This window comes from Odontesthes bonariensis, chromosome 19 (assembly GCF_027942865.1).
Source record: "Odontesthes bonariensis isolate fOdoBon6 chromosome 19, fOdoBon6.hap1, whole genome shotgun sequence".
In the NCBI taxonomy this organism is placed as follows: domain Eukaryota; kingdom Metazoa; phylum Chordata; class Actinopteri; order Atheriniformes; family Atherinopsidae; genus Odontesthes; species Odontesthes bonariensis.
In genome coordinates this window covers 21,243,150-21,257,277 of record NC_134524.1, presented here as the reverse complement: position 1 = coordinate 21,257,277, position 14,128 = coordinate 21,243,150, and the positions used below count along the sequence as shown (strand labels likewise).

The following is a 14,128-nucleotide window of genomic DNA, read 5'->3' as shown; positions in this document are numbered from 1 at the left end:
ATAAAATGTACTTGTTCTCGTAGCCCCAAATAGCTAGAAGAAATCTAAAATGGAAGCCAAATCAAAGCTCAGCTAATAGGTTAAATAATACTTGATGATTTGACTTGACTCGTGTACTTTTTCTCATGGAGAAAATCCATAACAGAAAAACAGGAGGGTTAGACTAGTTTACGTATTTGCTTTAAGCTGCTTTAAGAGTAAAAGGCCAGATTTCAAATAAAGCAATCCTTGAATATGTTTATTTGAACTTTTTAAAACCGACCGCTCAAATCAGTTGGCAGCTTTAGCAGCTTGTCTTTCACATAATTTCTTACTGCCACCAACTGTCTGAAAGTTAAGGAAGTTTTCTGTGTGATGTCTTGGATACACGAGCGTCCCTAACTTTGCTTCAATAATATTGAGCTCCGGGCTCTGGGGAAAATTCATTCCTCTATAAGACCTGTTGCCACTGATTTTCAGTCCAGTGTCATTTGGCATACCTCGACCTTTTCTCCCCATTTTCCTTCCTTAAGAATGGCTTCTTGACAGCCACCCTTCCATGGAGACCATTTCCGATGAGGCTTCAGTGAACAGTAGATGGATCGATATGCATCTCTCAGGTCCCGTGTCATGTCTTTGATGGAATTTTTTTCCTATTTCTTAAGTACATCTCTGAGCTAATAGCTCTTTGGGAATCACCTTAGTGGTACAAAAACACTATTTTATGACATTTTTCATAGATGCAACAAAACAAATCGTAAGAACTTACGTCTTTGTGACAAGCTGCAGGTAGCAGCTATTTAAAACTGGTTCTTTGCTAAGCCTTGTATGTGTGGACACAATTCCTCGATTTAGTTGCCTTTATATAACGCTTGAATGATTCATTGGATTTTGGTACGTGACTAAAACATCCCAACATACACACCCCACAAACAAAAACATAACAAAAAACACCTTTTTGCTGAAAATTGTCAGGGATCGGACTGAAAATGAGTAAAAAAATAAATAAAAAGCAGCTAAATTCCCAAAGAAAAACTGTGAAAGACCTTCGGAAATCACGGAGAACTATTGCTTAAAACCACTTTAAAAGACTACTGCTGCTTGGAAGCAAAGTGGAGTTTTGCCCCGCTATATAGATGCTTCCATGCCAGAAGATGTTGAAAAATGAACAAAATGCAGACCAGCTCAGAAAACACTGCTCTATAGTGCCTCTGGTGGTTAAAAATAAGGACAAGTTTCTTTTTTCTTAACTTTTTACTGATAAAGAAGAGACACATCAACAAAATCCTGTTTCAAATTATTGATTTTTCTTAAATAAAATATAAATAAACCATGGCAACCTGTCTGACATACACAAAGTCATCAGCACTCATTTTTCTAAATGAAACACACCACAACAAAAAGTTTAAATCAAAGACAGAGAGGAACCCTGAAATTGCAGCCGTGTCCACATCAAATATCGTCGTGCCTCGTTTTTTTCTGTAAAAACAAGAAACTGCTTATTACGATTTCCACATAAAATGTTTTTTTTTTTTAGATTAATGAAGTCATTTAAAATAATAATTAAAAAAAAACATCTCCGGAAAATAGAATACTTTCATTAGCTGTTAAGAAATATGTTTTAAGCAAAGTCCTTCAAAGGAGCCAGACCTGCGTCTAATGGTGTCTTATTCAATTATTCAACAAAGTTAACTTCCCCCTCCTTCCAGTCTCGTGCTCAGACCCACCCCTCCCTCAGTCATTGTCTCCACGTCTGGTTTTAAATGAGGAGCATCCTGCACATCCACCGAGTCCCTTCTCCTTCACATTGTAGTCGAAGCGAGGCAGCACAAGAATGCTGCCGTCTGGCTCGTTCCTTGCGGCGTCGCTCAAGGCCCTCTCCTCCTCCACTGACATGATGTTTTTCACCAAACATGTGATGGCGGCATCGATGTTGGTGTTGTCCTGCAGAGAGAGGACGGAGATAAAAGAAAAAAAAGGTCAGAGAAGGATGATGGGGGCAGAGCTGGGCAGAGTGAGCCAGCTAAATCTGAAATCCTGAAAGCGACATTTGTCTTCGCAAGTGCTTTCAGGTTGTTTTAAATTGAAATTTGATTCATTTAAAATTCTTTTTCTTCCTTCTTTTGGTTTGAAAACAAGCTCGGCATGAGTTTTCAATTTAGCCGGATTAGCGTGGGAAGACACGATTACAGTTTCGTGGAATTTGTCCTGAGAGGACTTTAAAAAAAAACTCTGGTCCATGTATTCCAGGAAAGACAAGTAGTAAAAACAGCTGCTGTGCAGCAACACGTGCACAGAGACGCAGAGTTTACATCACGTTTATCAGTTAGACCATCATCACTTAACTCACAGATGTTGAAAAGGAATTTAACAGGGATTTTTGTCCTGATACATTCGGCAACAAATGCAATAGGAAAAAACATTGATATTTCTGCAGCATTAATGATCCTGCCACTTGGGGGCAGTGTACAAAGCTGCAACTCCAACCTTATAATAGGAGACAAGCTTAGTAACAACATCTCTTCTCAAACTGATGGGCAGTGACAATAAGATCATTGCTAATGTGTTTCCTCTTTGGAATCTGAATGCTCCAGACCTGGCAGACTGACAAAACTGTTAAACTTGCTGATGATCAGTTAATCAAGTGCATTTTACCCTCTGATTTCCTGTGGAAGCAGGAAGGGTGGACTTTTTCGACACGCAGCTTTTGCAGTTTGGGATTGTTGTGGTAGAAAACAAAAAAAAAACGAATGAAACAATGTATTATGTCATGCAATGTTCTTCATCAGAGGAGGAATTTACATAATTCAAAGGAGCAGATTATGTTTTTAAACTCCCGTGTTACTGTCATTTTGTGTTGACAAGTACTATATGGTGCTTTTTAAAAACTTTGACTCCTGACAACAGCTGCCAGTTCAGAGAGGAAACGAGTGCAGTCGTGCAGCATTATGAGCAGAAAAAAATGCTGAAATGTTCTATCTGGTAACCAGGGCGATTACTTCAAGAGAAACCATCTGTGGCGCCGTTTGTGCAAGTGAACGTCTCCACTGTAAACGTTATAAAAGACGAAAAAGGAGAGGATGAGGTTTCTTAATGATGAACTCCTCATGATAGGGGATAGCTTTAATAAGTCCTGGTCAACCTTATGGAACAGAGGTACCACATTAAAATGCGGCTACACATTTGCAGTAGCTAAATGTGTTACTGCACGATCTGTACGAATTTCACCAACCATAAAGTCAGTGACAGAACGTGACATTTTGCTGCATTAACTTGGCCTCCTTTTGTTCTTTTTAACTATTTGGAGCCATTTTTCGAGAGACCTTGAGACGCATTGACTATCGTCTAAGGCGACGTCATTTTGCAGAAGAAGTCAGAGGCGCTGACAGCAAGGCGGAAAACAAAAAGAGAAGGAAACCATATCTTGCCATGGCGGAAGTCTCGAACCAGCCCACGAACCCGTACTCTTTGGTGAAGTTCTCCAGCTTGGGCAGTTTGGGGCACAAACCGTTGCGACGCTGGTCACACTTGTTGGCCAACAGAACGGTTGGGACCGGCCTGCCGTTGCTTAGGGCGACCTGAGAAAACAGAAGAGAGTAAAAAGAAATGCGACTAAAATCACTACATGTAAATAATACATTGTAGCAGGGCCCCCTACGGTCTTAAATCTCCCAATAACTGTCACCTGAGTCTACAGCGCAGGTCATTGTTAAGCTGGCCAATCTGGAAATTGACCTTTTTAAGTTGGCTTAGCTTCAGCAAGTGAGAAGAGTACCAGCATTGCACCCATGAACAAAGTGTCTATCTTTTGAGTTAATGGAGACATACAATACACATGAAAGTTTGGCACAAAACATGCAGCTCTTTAACTACCAGATGTGCAAACAGGCAACTGAATTCTAACAAGTTTTCCGCTGTTTTTACTGGAGCTTTTTTTACGGAAGGGAAATGATATTGCTGCAGTATTAATTATTATTAAAGATGTGCCGTTGCTATAGATGGATTAAATCAAATACAAATCAGAGGACAAGCATGAAAGTTGAAGTGTAGCAGAGGGGAAGGTGCAGCACACTTAGCTGATGAGTGCATACGCAGCGTTGGCAGATAGCTCAATGTGGACAAGAACTCACAGCCAACAGTACGACATCGATTCTGATCATACTTAACTGATCCGATATTTTAACTATCTCTACGATGATGGTGGCAGGAAAACCACATAAAAAACAATGACAAAGATCTTGTCTTTTGCTTCTTTTTCCCCCATTCGACAAGGACATGAACGCTAAGGAAACTCGACCCGCGCATGCTACAGAGAGGCAGCGCTCGTCGACATAACCAGGCACTCGACTGTGGCGCTCAAGCTGCGAATCTCTTAGTAATGAATTAAAATGAAGTGAGAACAAGTGGAGCAGCTTCTTAAGTGGAGTCTCACACTGACAGGAAGTCGGCAGCCTAAGCTGTAATTTTATTGCCGTTTAGTCTTTGTGCTATAAATTAAGTATAAAGTTACAAACCTGTAATTTATACAAAGTGAGTTCTGCAGAGTTGGGGGAGACTTTGCCCACTGCCTTTCCTGTTTACCGAAAAGGGTGAGTCATATCCCGATAAAATCTTTCAGAAGTTGCTTTGTGGCAAACACTTCAAAATCTACAATATTGAGGAACGGGGGGCGGTCTGTGATGTAGTGGGTACAGCAGGCGCCCCATGTACAAGAGGTTCAAATCCCGCATCAGAATGCCCCGCAGATTGCTGCGTGTTGTTCCCCCCTCTCTGCCCCCTGCTTCCTGTCTCTCTACACTGTCCTATCTAATAAAGGCATAAAAAGCCCAAAAAAATAATTTGAAAAAAAAAAAATATTGAGGTGAACAGGTGTGTTTTTAAGCGATTATTAACTGCTGGAGAGGGATTTGAAATGGCTACCGTGGTTTAAAACATTGTGAAAGCAAAAGAGAGACATCAGAGGGGAGTAGAAGTGAACAGTCACTGTGACCACAGCTCCACAGGAAACATGAAACACATGAATTCAATCAATAACCCTAAAAAAACTTGACCGCCTATTTGTCAAATGTTTCATCTCATACTGTGAATCCAGGTCTTATAAAAACCTCTCCTTTGTATCTGGTTTTGTGGTGGTCCTTCTGTGGAGGATTGATCTTTTAACTGCTTTTCACTTCTTCTGGTAGTTGCCTTCGAGCTTATTTTGTCCTTCTCTCTTTAACCTCGCCCCCTGCCTCCTGTCATTCCCCAATCCTCAACCTCGTTGGGCAAACTTACCTTCGAGTCAAGATCACCTTTCCACTTTAAGACAGCCTGAAACGTGGACAGCCTGGTCATGTCAAAGACAACGAGGGCCCCCACCGCCTCTCTGTAGTACACTCGGGTCATGTTTCCATAGCGCTCTTGTCCTTGATAAAAGGAAGAAAAAAAAAGGTCTGTGAGATTTTTTTTGGTTATGGTTTTCCTGCCACCATTGACAATCACTGAAGTATCAGCCATGTGATCGGCAACACCCAAGTTCATCATAAAATAAATGAGTTGCGCAACTGAAATTAGATCGTAATCCAAACTTAACTTCATTCGTGGAAAAAGATAAAAAACAAATAGCACAAAGGCGCCTTCTCTCAACACATGATGAGTTTTCTATTTTTCATTCTGGCTGGCTCTCAAAATGACTTAATTTAAGAATGTTCAAACTGAATTAAGTTCATTCCTCAGGCTCCGAAAACATTTCTTCTTTCTTTTCTTACAATGAATAAGAGATCTTCATATTTCTTGGCCTCCTCTTGCTGGTATGAAGTGGGCGCAGATTAGCTAAAAAAAAGGTGATCTCACTTACTTGCATGGCTCAGGATTAAGTAAAGTTTAAATCAGTATCTGACAGAGATGGGGACTCAAGTCACTGTGACTTGGACTCGAGTCGACTCGAGTTGCTGTTTTGATGACTTGTGACTTGACAAAAAATAAAAGACTTGAGACTCGACTCGGACTTGGAAGTTAAATACTCGGCACTTGACTTGACTTGAGACACGATGACTTGGATGACTTGAGTGTTAAGCATCTAGCATAACTTCGAACTTTGTTCGTCATTTGAAGATCCATTCTGACCAGTAAGTGCTTGTCAAATTAGCTAATATTATCCTGTTAGCCTAGTCGGTAGTTAGCTAACGTTAGCTTGATATGATACGGGGTGGACAGGTTGGACACATTGGCCAATGATGTTTACTGACAGTTACTTATATCTTGTCTTTTCACTTTTATTAAGATCAGATTCTGCCGGTAAAATTGCAATAATAAGGTGACTTGACTTTGACTTGACTTGCCCAAGAAAAAATTACTTGGGACTTACTTGAGACTTGAAAGCTAAGACTTGAGACTTACTTGAGATTTGCACATATGTGACTTGGTCCCCTCTCTGGTATCTGAAGACTGTCATTACAATACAATTGTTACCTTCTTGTTTAAAAGCATGTACTAATGACAGAAGACCCCAATGTTTTTTCTCATTTTCTGTCATATAGAGAATGTAAAAATGTAAAAATGAGGTAATGTGTAAGAGGAACCATAAATCAGACTCAGCCAGGAACTTGTTTTTTATTATAGATACAAGTATTTATCATGGCTGCCTGGCGTATCCCGCACCTGTTTTGAAGCAGGGTCATCGGGTCGGCAGTGGTAAATACAGCAGGAAGTTTTGATGACACAACTTATAGCGAAAGTCTGCAATAACCCGGATCTGTACAAGGCGTCTTCGGCACAGCGCGGTCACAAATATGCTTGTGAAAATCGCTGGCGAGAGATCAGGAAACATCCCCTGCACGAAGAAGAATGTTGGAGAAACGGAGAGGGGACTGTTCCGATGGCATGTTTTTTTTTTTCTGGCCTGAGCCTGGCCTGAACTCGGTGTGCCTCAGAGTAGGAATCCTCACAAGTGTGTGAACAATTATGCCCATGACGGAGCAAGTTGGCCGGGTCAGCATGTGATTAAAAAAAGCAAGTATATTCCTGACTTTAGTCTGTGCAAAAAAAACATAGCAGGTTTCAAGCTTCCAAGATTATCTCCACGTTGTTCATGCCAGTGCTCGTGATCATTAGTGTTTCCCCCTGCTGGTTACACTCTCTGGTGGGCACTGTGCCTGTAAACTGGGGTGACGTCACACAAAAACAGAGTTTTCTGTTCTTGTGTGCAGAAGAAAGAAAAAAAAAACAGGGCTTTTTTTTTTTTCATTGAAATGTTGAGAGTGTCCACTGGGAAAATTGGCATTAGAGCTGAGTGACGGTGCCATTTTTAACTCTGCTTATAAAGGCCACGACTCTGCTACACTGAGCTTCTCCTTTTTACAAAATACGACTCCCGGGACTGTCCTCTTTAGTTTCCTTCATGGTTCGATTACTGAAAGGTGCCCTCTACCTGGGCTTGGTATGTTTGGGTCATCAATAAGATATTGGTCTGTGAAAAAGACAGTTTTTCTTCAGAGGCTATGCTAACTAACCCAAAACTTGTCCACTAAGCCTAACCAGTTGAATTGGATCTAAGTGGAGTTGGCCCAGATATTTGTGCCATTTCACACAGAATGACTACAAAAATGCAAAACGATTCCTATGCAAGATTAAATTAACCAAATTAAGCGCGAAAAACATTAAGATTTCAAAGAAATTGCCAAATATGTGTCACGTCCATGGAGTTTTCCCCATGTTTTTAGTTTTATCATTTTTTAGGTTGTTTAGGTCTTGCCATTGTTTTTCCCCTCACTTCCCATGCCAGGTTATTAGTTTCATTCACTTCACCTTTCCATCGTTCCCCAGCTGCACTAATTTGTCAATCACTCTCAGTTCACTATTTAGTTTCCATGCTCTCCTTTCAGTTTGTGATTTCTTTCCCCGATCTCACCATTCCCACGCCACGCCACGCCACGCCACGCCACGCGCTAAGTGCTTTTTCCATGTCATGTTAAGTCTTTTGTTTTGTTTTCTTGTCACAGTGATATTCATGTTTTTGTTCCCACAGTCTCGTTTTGTCATCCGGCTCAGCCGCGCTTTTTGTTAACCCTGTTTTGATTTTTTTTGTGAATAAACCAAGTTTTTCTTTCACCTCTGAAGTCCGCATCCGTGTCCTGCCAACACCCCTTTGTGACAACATGATACGCAAAAACAACCGTAACAGCATGCAAATTATCTCAGAAACGATATTTACAAATTGGTTTGTAATTGGTTACAAAGATGCAAGACAGTTAAACTGATTGTGAAGAGTTCAGGTGTGTAACAAAAATGAAAAGGCAAAAAAAAACAAAGCAGATCATTTGTGGAGTGACCAAAATGAAACACAAACTGACCATTATGAAACGCACGATAATCGATACAAGATACAAGATTGGCCAACGTGACACACAAAGTTACCATCTAAAGGCTCAGAATGACCACAAGAATTTCAACAAATAGACGCAAAACGTAGAAATGTTCGACAAGATTGTCCACAAAGTCGGCAGCAAAAACAACACAACCACCAAAAGATGTTAAAATGACCACAAGGCTTTTGTGCATTAGACTGTTGACTTTTAAAACGCAAACAGAGGTGTAAGAGAAAATTCTGTTAAAACCTCAGTGTATGCATGCAGAAAGATGCACTTTGTGTTGCACATCTCACACACACATGAATAAGTCTCTATCCTGGTTACTAAGTTCCTCCACATGATCCTAATATAGAGGTGAATCAGCATGTGAGCGTCCGATAGACACGCTGCACATGACCTGCACAGCACGGCAAACTCATGCATGGTGCACTTGTGTGCCCAGACACCTAATATACAAGCTGCCTGAGAGAAACAGATGCTGTTTGTTTCTTCCATTTTGTTGCAGGTAAAAGAATATTAAGTGGGCCAGACTTTACTCGCTATAAGCTAATAATCTTTATTTGTGACCAATTCAATGGGGAACTCACACAGGCGATCTACCAAATCAGCCAAGAACAAAAGCGTCCTAATCTAACAGGATCTTACACAGCAGAAACAGCCTGATAGTACAGGCAGAACATAGGACTTTAGCTTTAACTTTTATCTTGTGATAAAAGCTGGAATGTTTTGATAAAGGATAAGTGACAACTTTGTGTGCAGTTCGACAAAATAACCCGTGCCGCTCTAAAGTTCGACCTGGCAAACGGCCTCAGCCACGCATCTCCATGCAAATGATGGCCTCCATCAGCTATCACCCGACTCAACACGCACGGCAACAGGAGACTGTGTGTTTCAGCGTCGATGTGACAAAGAGAGACGGCTGCGAGACAGCAGGAAAGGAATTTCCCAATAGATCTGATTACCTGCAATTACGGAGACACGGTGGTTTTATAAGCTGAATACAAAGGGCTTTTCTTGTGTGCATCTGCAGGAATGGCGGTTTGCCACCACTCGTCATGTCATGCATCATCATCGTTGGATGTGTCAGCAATACGCAGCCAGCAAGCGTGACAGTTTACTGAATGTGTGCTATGGGGTTTGACTCTCTGTGTGTTGGGACAGCGTTATGCTGAGTAGTAACAGAAGGAAGAAAAGACAGATGTTTAAACAAATGGCGAGTTAACGCACCCTCATCACAATGACTCAGAGAAAAACTTTCGAATGCATGAACGACGGTATCGCATGCTGGTGATGATTTGAAGTACTATCTAACGGATTTTAAGTAAGTAAGTAAGTAACTAATTTATAGTATTTCACAAATGCTTCATCCACCTTCTGCAAAAAAAAAAAAAAAAAGGCACGATGAAACTAAGAACATATTTAAGTACTCAGTTAAGTACTCTGCCACTCCCATTTAATGCATCTTAATGCCTCTTCTTTCGTAAATACTTTAACTGCATGAAATGTTGCCCAATCGATGTACAGGAAATGCAATTATCAACACAATAGAACTTAACTTACAACCTCAATAGGAAACTTAATTCCATTCAATGAGAGTTCAAATCAAGCTAACATTCAGCATGAATACTTTCGGTCCTTCTCCTTCTTTGGAACACCTCTACTTTCACTGAAGTAGCATTCCAAATGCAAGACTTTTACCCCTCAGTTTTTCATCTTCTATGATCTTGAGACCATTTAATCGGTTTTGTGTGTCGTTTTAAAACAGAGAATACATTTAGCTTGAAGTCTTAAAAAAGGAGATAATCGTGGCAGACAGAATTCACAAATGCACCAAGCTCATAAACAAACTAAGCGAATGTTTGAATGTACATGATCTTTTTTTTTTCTTTTCATTTTCTTGAATTAGGTAGATCTAACCAAAAAGAAGACAAAAAAACATTAACTAAGTAAGTAAAATGATGAATATAGCTGAAAAATACTGTTATTTGCAACGTCCGCATTCAACATATACCAGCCTCTGGATTCAGTTGAAAAGCTGCACTGGTGAATGGAAAGAGCACAACGTTCAAGTTTCACAAGGAGGGTTGGCAAATGGGAAATGGCTACATTTAGGTCTGCTTGCTTTTCTACTGGCCTGTGTTGATGTCGAATGACTGTGTGAAGTTACTTAGCTACAAGTTACAATGGACAAGGATGTACGAGGGGTGGTGGTGTTGTAGGTCACGTGACTTTTGCTGAGGAAACACAGGTTGGTGTCCCATCTGGAACAATTACTGCTTCAAACTTTGTTTCGAACTCAGTGGCAGTGGTGCTACTCTTACCTTTCAGAATAAAATAGATTAAAGTTCAGGCAAAGCACGTGTTACAAAGCTCCATTTTCAAATATCTGTTGTTGCCAGGGTGATGAGTCTCATCCCACCGATACACCCTCGAAACATAAAGCCATCTCGCAGTTTTAGAGCAACCTTTGGCACTCGTGCGTCCGGTGGCATCCTCTAGCATAAACATTGGCCCGCTGGCACCTCTGTGTTATGACAATCGTCGTTTTATGTGTGGCCTGATTTCTTAGGTTTGAGTGACAGATATCCGCCCACATTCCCAGAGACCCAATACAGATGGCTGCTAAAAAGGGCCAAAACTATAGGGCATTCCAGTCTTCACGGACACATGAGTTTGGTTTTGCATTTTTGAAAGACCGTGTTGTGTGCACTTAATGTTGTGTGCCGAACGTTAAGCGGCATTTTGGGACGAGAAGACTTTCAAAGACCAAGCAGACAAAGCAGAGTCAATTAAACGTGCTGTAACCAGATATGATAAACAAGCTAGCTCCCTTAAAAAGTTTTTACTTCTGTTAAAAATCATGGGACAGAAGCAAGCTAGTGCTTTGCGAACATGGGTAGCCGTTTATAGATGGCGGATTTATTAAGGAGGCTGCTTTGTTATGATGTACAGATATTGTACTGTTGCACTGTGGTCTTAGTTTTGGCCTCTCTTCCCAGTGCAATATGTTTATAACAGCAGTGTTTTTGACTTAATAAACATATCTTTAAAAACGTGATTGGATGTGCTATGGATTGAATAAAATTTCAGGTGTGTTGGAAATGTTTTTCTATCTAGTCATAATCGAACTTTGCGTTATAGTTGATAATGGCACACTCGTTGAGAAGACAATTTCAAACTGGCACTCTGTGTCACAAAGGTTGCTGACCCAGTGTGGACAAACATAGCTCCACATTTTGATAAGAGTGACAGAGATGCTCACATTTACCTGGATGTTATTTTGATATTAATTTTGCCACCAACCGAAACATTTCAGTGGTCTCCCTCCTGGAAAAATTTGCTTAGGAAGCCTTTCGATGAACACGGAAAAAGACTCTGAAGTGTTCAGCGGCCTTTTATGTTCTAAAAGTCACTATGAAGCTTCTGTTCACCCAGCCTCAACAATCCTACCTCTATGCCCTGACTGACCAGAGCTGTTTTCAGAACTGATCCTATCTACTGTTGATTCAATGTAGAGAAACACTTTAGAATTCACGCGTTAACCATTATCATGATCAGCCCAATTTAAATGGAAAAAGTTTGACTTGAAAAGCAGCAGAAAACGGAATTAATTCAGTTAATGACCTGAAAATGCTTTGTGATTGGGCCGCATCTGAGCACACAGTTTGTTTGGTTGTGTATATGAGTCAGGGGCACGTGAAGACTTTGAAATAAAAAAAAAAAATCAAGAGATCCAGACACTGTTTGCATAGAACGGCTGAGCTCTACTATTTTTGCCTTTTTTCTCGCCTGTTGAGCATGTTGAGTAATATTTGGCTGTGCAGATAAGGAGCGAGCTCGAGCCGTTCTTCAAACACAGATGGTGCTCGGGGTTATCACACAGGCGCGAGGTAATCAGCCACGCACGAACTCACCGGCGATGTCCCACAGCTGCAGCCGCACCACCGTCTTGTGATCCCAGTTGAGCACTTTGAGGGCGAAGTCCACTCCGATGGTGGCTCGGTAGTGCTGGGAGAACACCTGGTGGACGTACCGTTTAATGATGGACGTTTTGCCGACTCCCAGATCCCCGATGACCAAAACTTTGAGCAGGCGCTCATGCTGCATTGCTCCGTTTGAGAGAGCGCGTGCCACAACAACAACAAAAAAGATGGCAAAGTGATGTTTCCAATTATGGGCTCCGCATGAGAAAGAGTTGACCGGTGGCAGATATGGGTTCATGCATGGAAGAAACGCAGACTGTCAACTCGAACACTAATAATGGGCGGAAAGGAAACTAGGAGCGTCTTTCTACAGATTTCAAATCCTGTTTTTACGCACGTCAGAATCCCCAATGTGCGCAGATACTGAAACAAAACGCAAGGATTTGAAACTTTCCGCGTAAATAAACTAGAACAAGTCCAAAAAAGGCGTCTGCTGACTCCTGCGGATGCAAATAAAGGAGTCTGCGAAGCAACAAGAACTGTAGATCAGATTCTCTCTAGCCAAAGCATTTGCGTTCATGTAGTCATCATAAGTTGTAACGTTTTTTTTGGCGTGTTCCAGTCGGCTCCTTGCGAAACTTGCCTAAAAGAGTGAAAGAAAAAAAAGAAGAAGAAGCAGTTGCACGATGCAAAACGCTATAAGTGTGGTTATCTGTTCGGTCTGCGGTTGGTGTGCGCTTTTCCGCCTGCAGTTCGGTCCTCTGCCATGTCCACAAAGCGGACCCTGCGGTGACAGCGCAGACTGTCAGCACTCTGTTCCGGACGTCCACGCCCACACGTCCTCAGTTCTTGCATCTCGGTGTGTTTGTGAACTTGTTTTTCTGCACTAATGAGGTCCAAAAGGAGGAGCCCGCTTTAACTTGTGCGGCCCAGCGTGTTTTGTTGGGACCGAACGGTGGTCCCCACGTGTTTAATTATTAAAGGGACTTTACGAAGGTCAAAACTTAGTTTTATGGTCAGGGTTATAGGGTTAGGCATTCAGCTTTGATGGTTAGGGGCTCGGGAAGGTATTGTAACAATGATCTGGACTGTTGCTTGTTTTTAAAATAATTTAAATGATTTTATTTGTTTCTCTTTATATTATTTTATGTATTTCTAATGCTTCTTACACTCCCTGCTGTAATGCTTTTATTTTATGTAAAGCGCTTTGAACTGTTTTGTACATGAAATGTGCTATATAAATAAATTTGATTTTATTTTATTTGAATGATGAACCAAAATAATGATGAAAAACAAGTTCGGTCCATATGCTGTTCAACGACTGAACTCAGACAATAAAACGCAAGCCCCCCATGAGACTGCTCCTCAAACACTGTTACATCCATTGTCCCACCCAATAAAAGCAGGATACTGTGCAAAAGTCTTGAGCCATCCCTCATTTTCTTTATATTTCAATTCCAAGCAGCGAAACTTTCTACTTATCTTTTAAAGTGGTCTTGAGCAAAATCATTTTTTTCTTCTCATTTTCAGTTCAGGATGTGCACTTGAACATTTTCAGAGGAATGTGTTTGTTGTTTGTTAAGCCACTTAACTCTGACCTATGGATCACACAAGTATATAAAAAAAAAGGCACCGAGCTCAAGGGATGAACCATTGTTGTTGTTTACACATAACAGGCAACTTAGCGAAGATCCAGTTTTAAGTGAAATCTTTAGGTGCTTTGCGAATAGAAAAACAGCCATAAACAACACAGACGTGTTTCTCTTTATGTTATCATTGGTCTTTATTCTGGTAATTACCTATTTTGATCAATTTTCTGTCTCATCTTGGTCATTTGAAATCTCTGTGAAATCGTTTTGTGCCTCAGTTCTGGCAGCA

At 41.0% G+C, this 14,128-nt stretch overlaps 1 protein-coding gene across 1 annotated transcript; it reads right to left on the bottom strand.

Moving 5' to 3' along the window:
* Positions 1-1,269: 1,269 nt before the first annotated feature.
* Positions 1,270-13,011, bottom strand: LOC142368634 (ras-related protein Rab-38). The gene is made up of 4 exons (XM_075450842.1): positions 12,242-13,011; positions 5,254-5,384; positions 3,408-3,557; positions 1,270-1,923 (listed from the first exon to the last, which is right to left on the bottom strand). Exons 1-4 carry the CDS (start codon positions 12,546-12,548, stop codon positions 1,714-1,716), a joined length of 798 nt encoding a protein of 265 aa, XP_075306957.1. The 5' UTR covers positions 12,549-13,011; the 3' UTR covers positions 1,270-1,713.
* Positions 13,012-14,128: the final 1,117 nt, after the last annotated feature.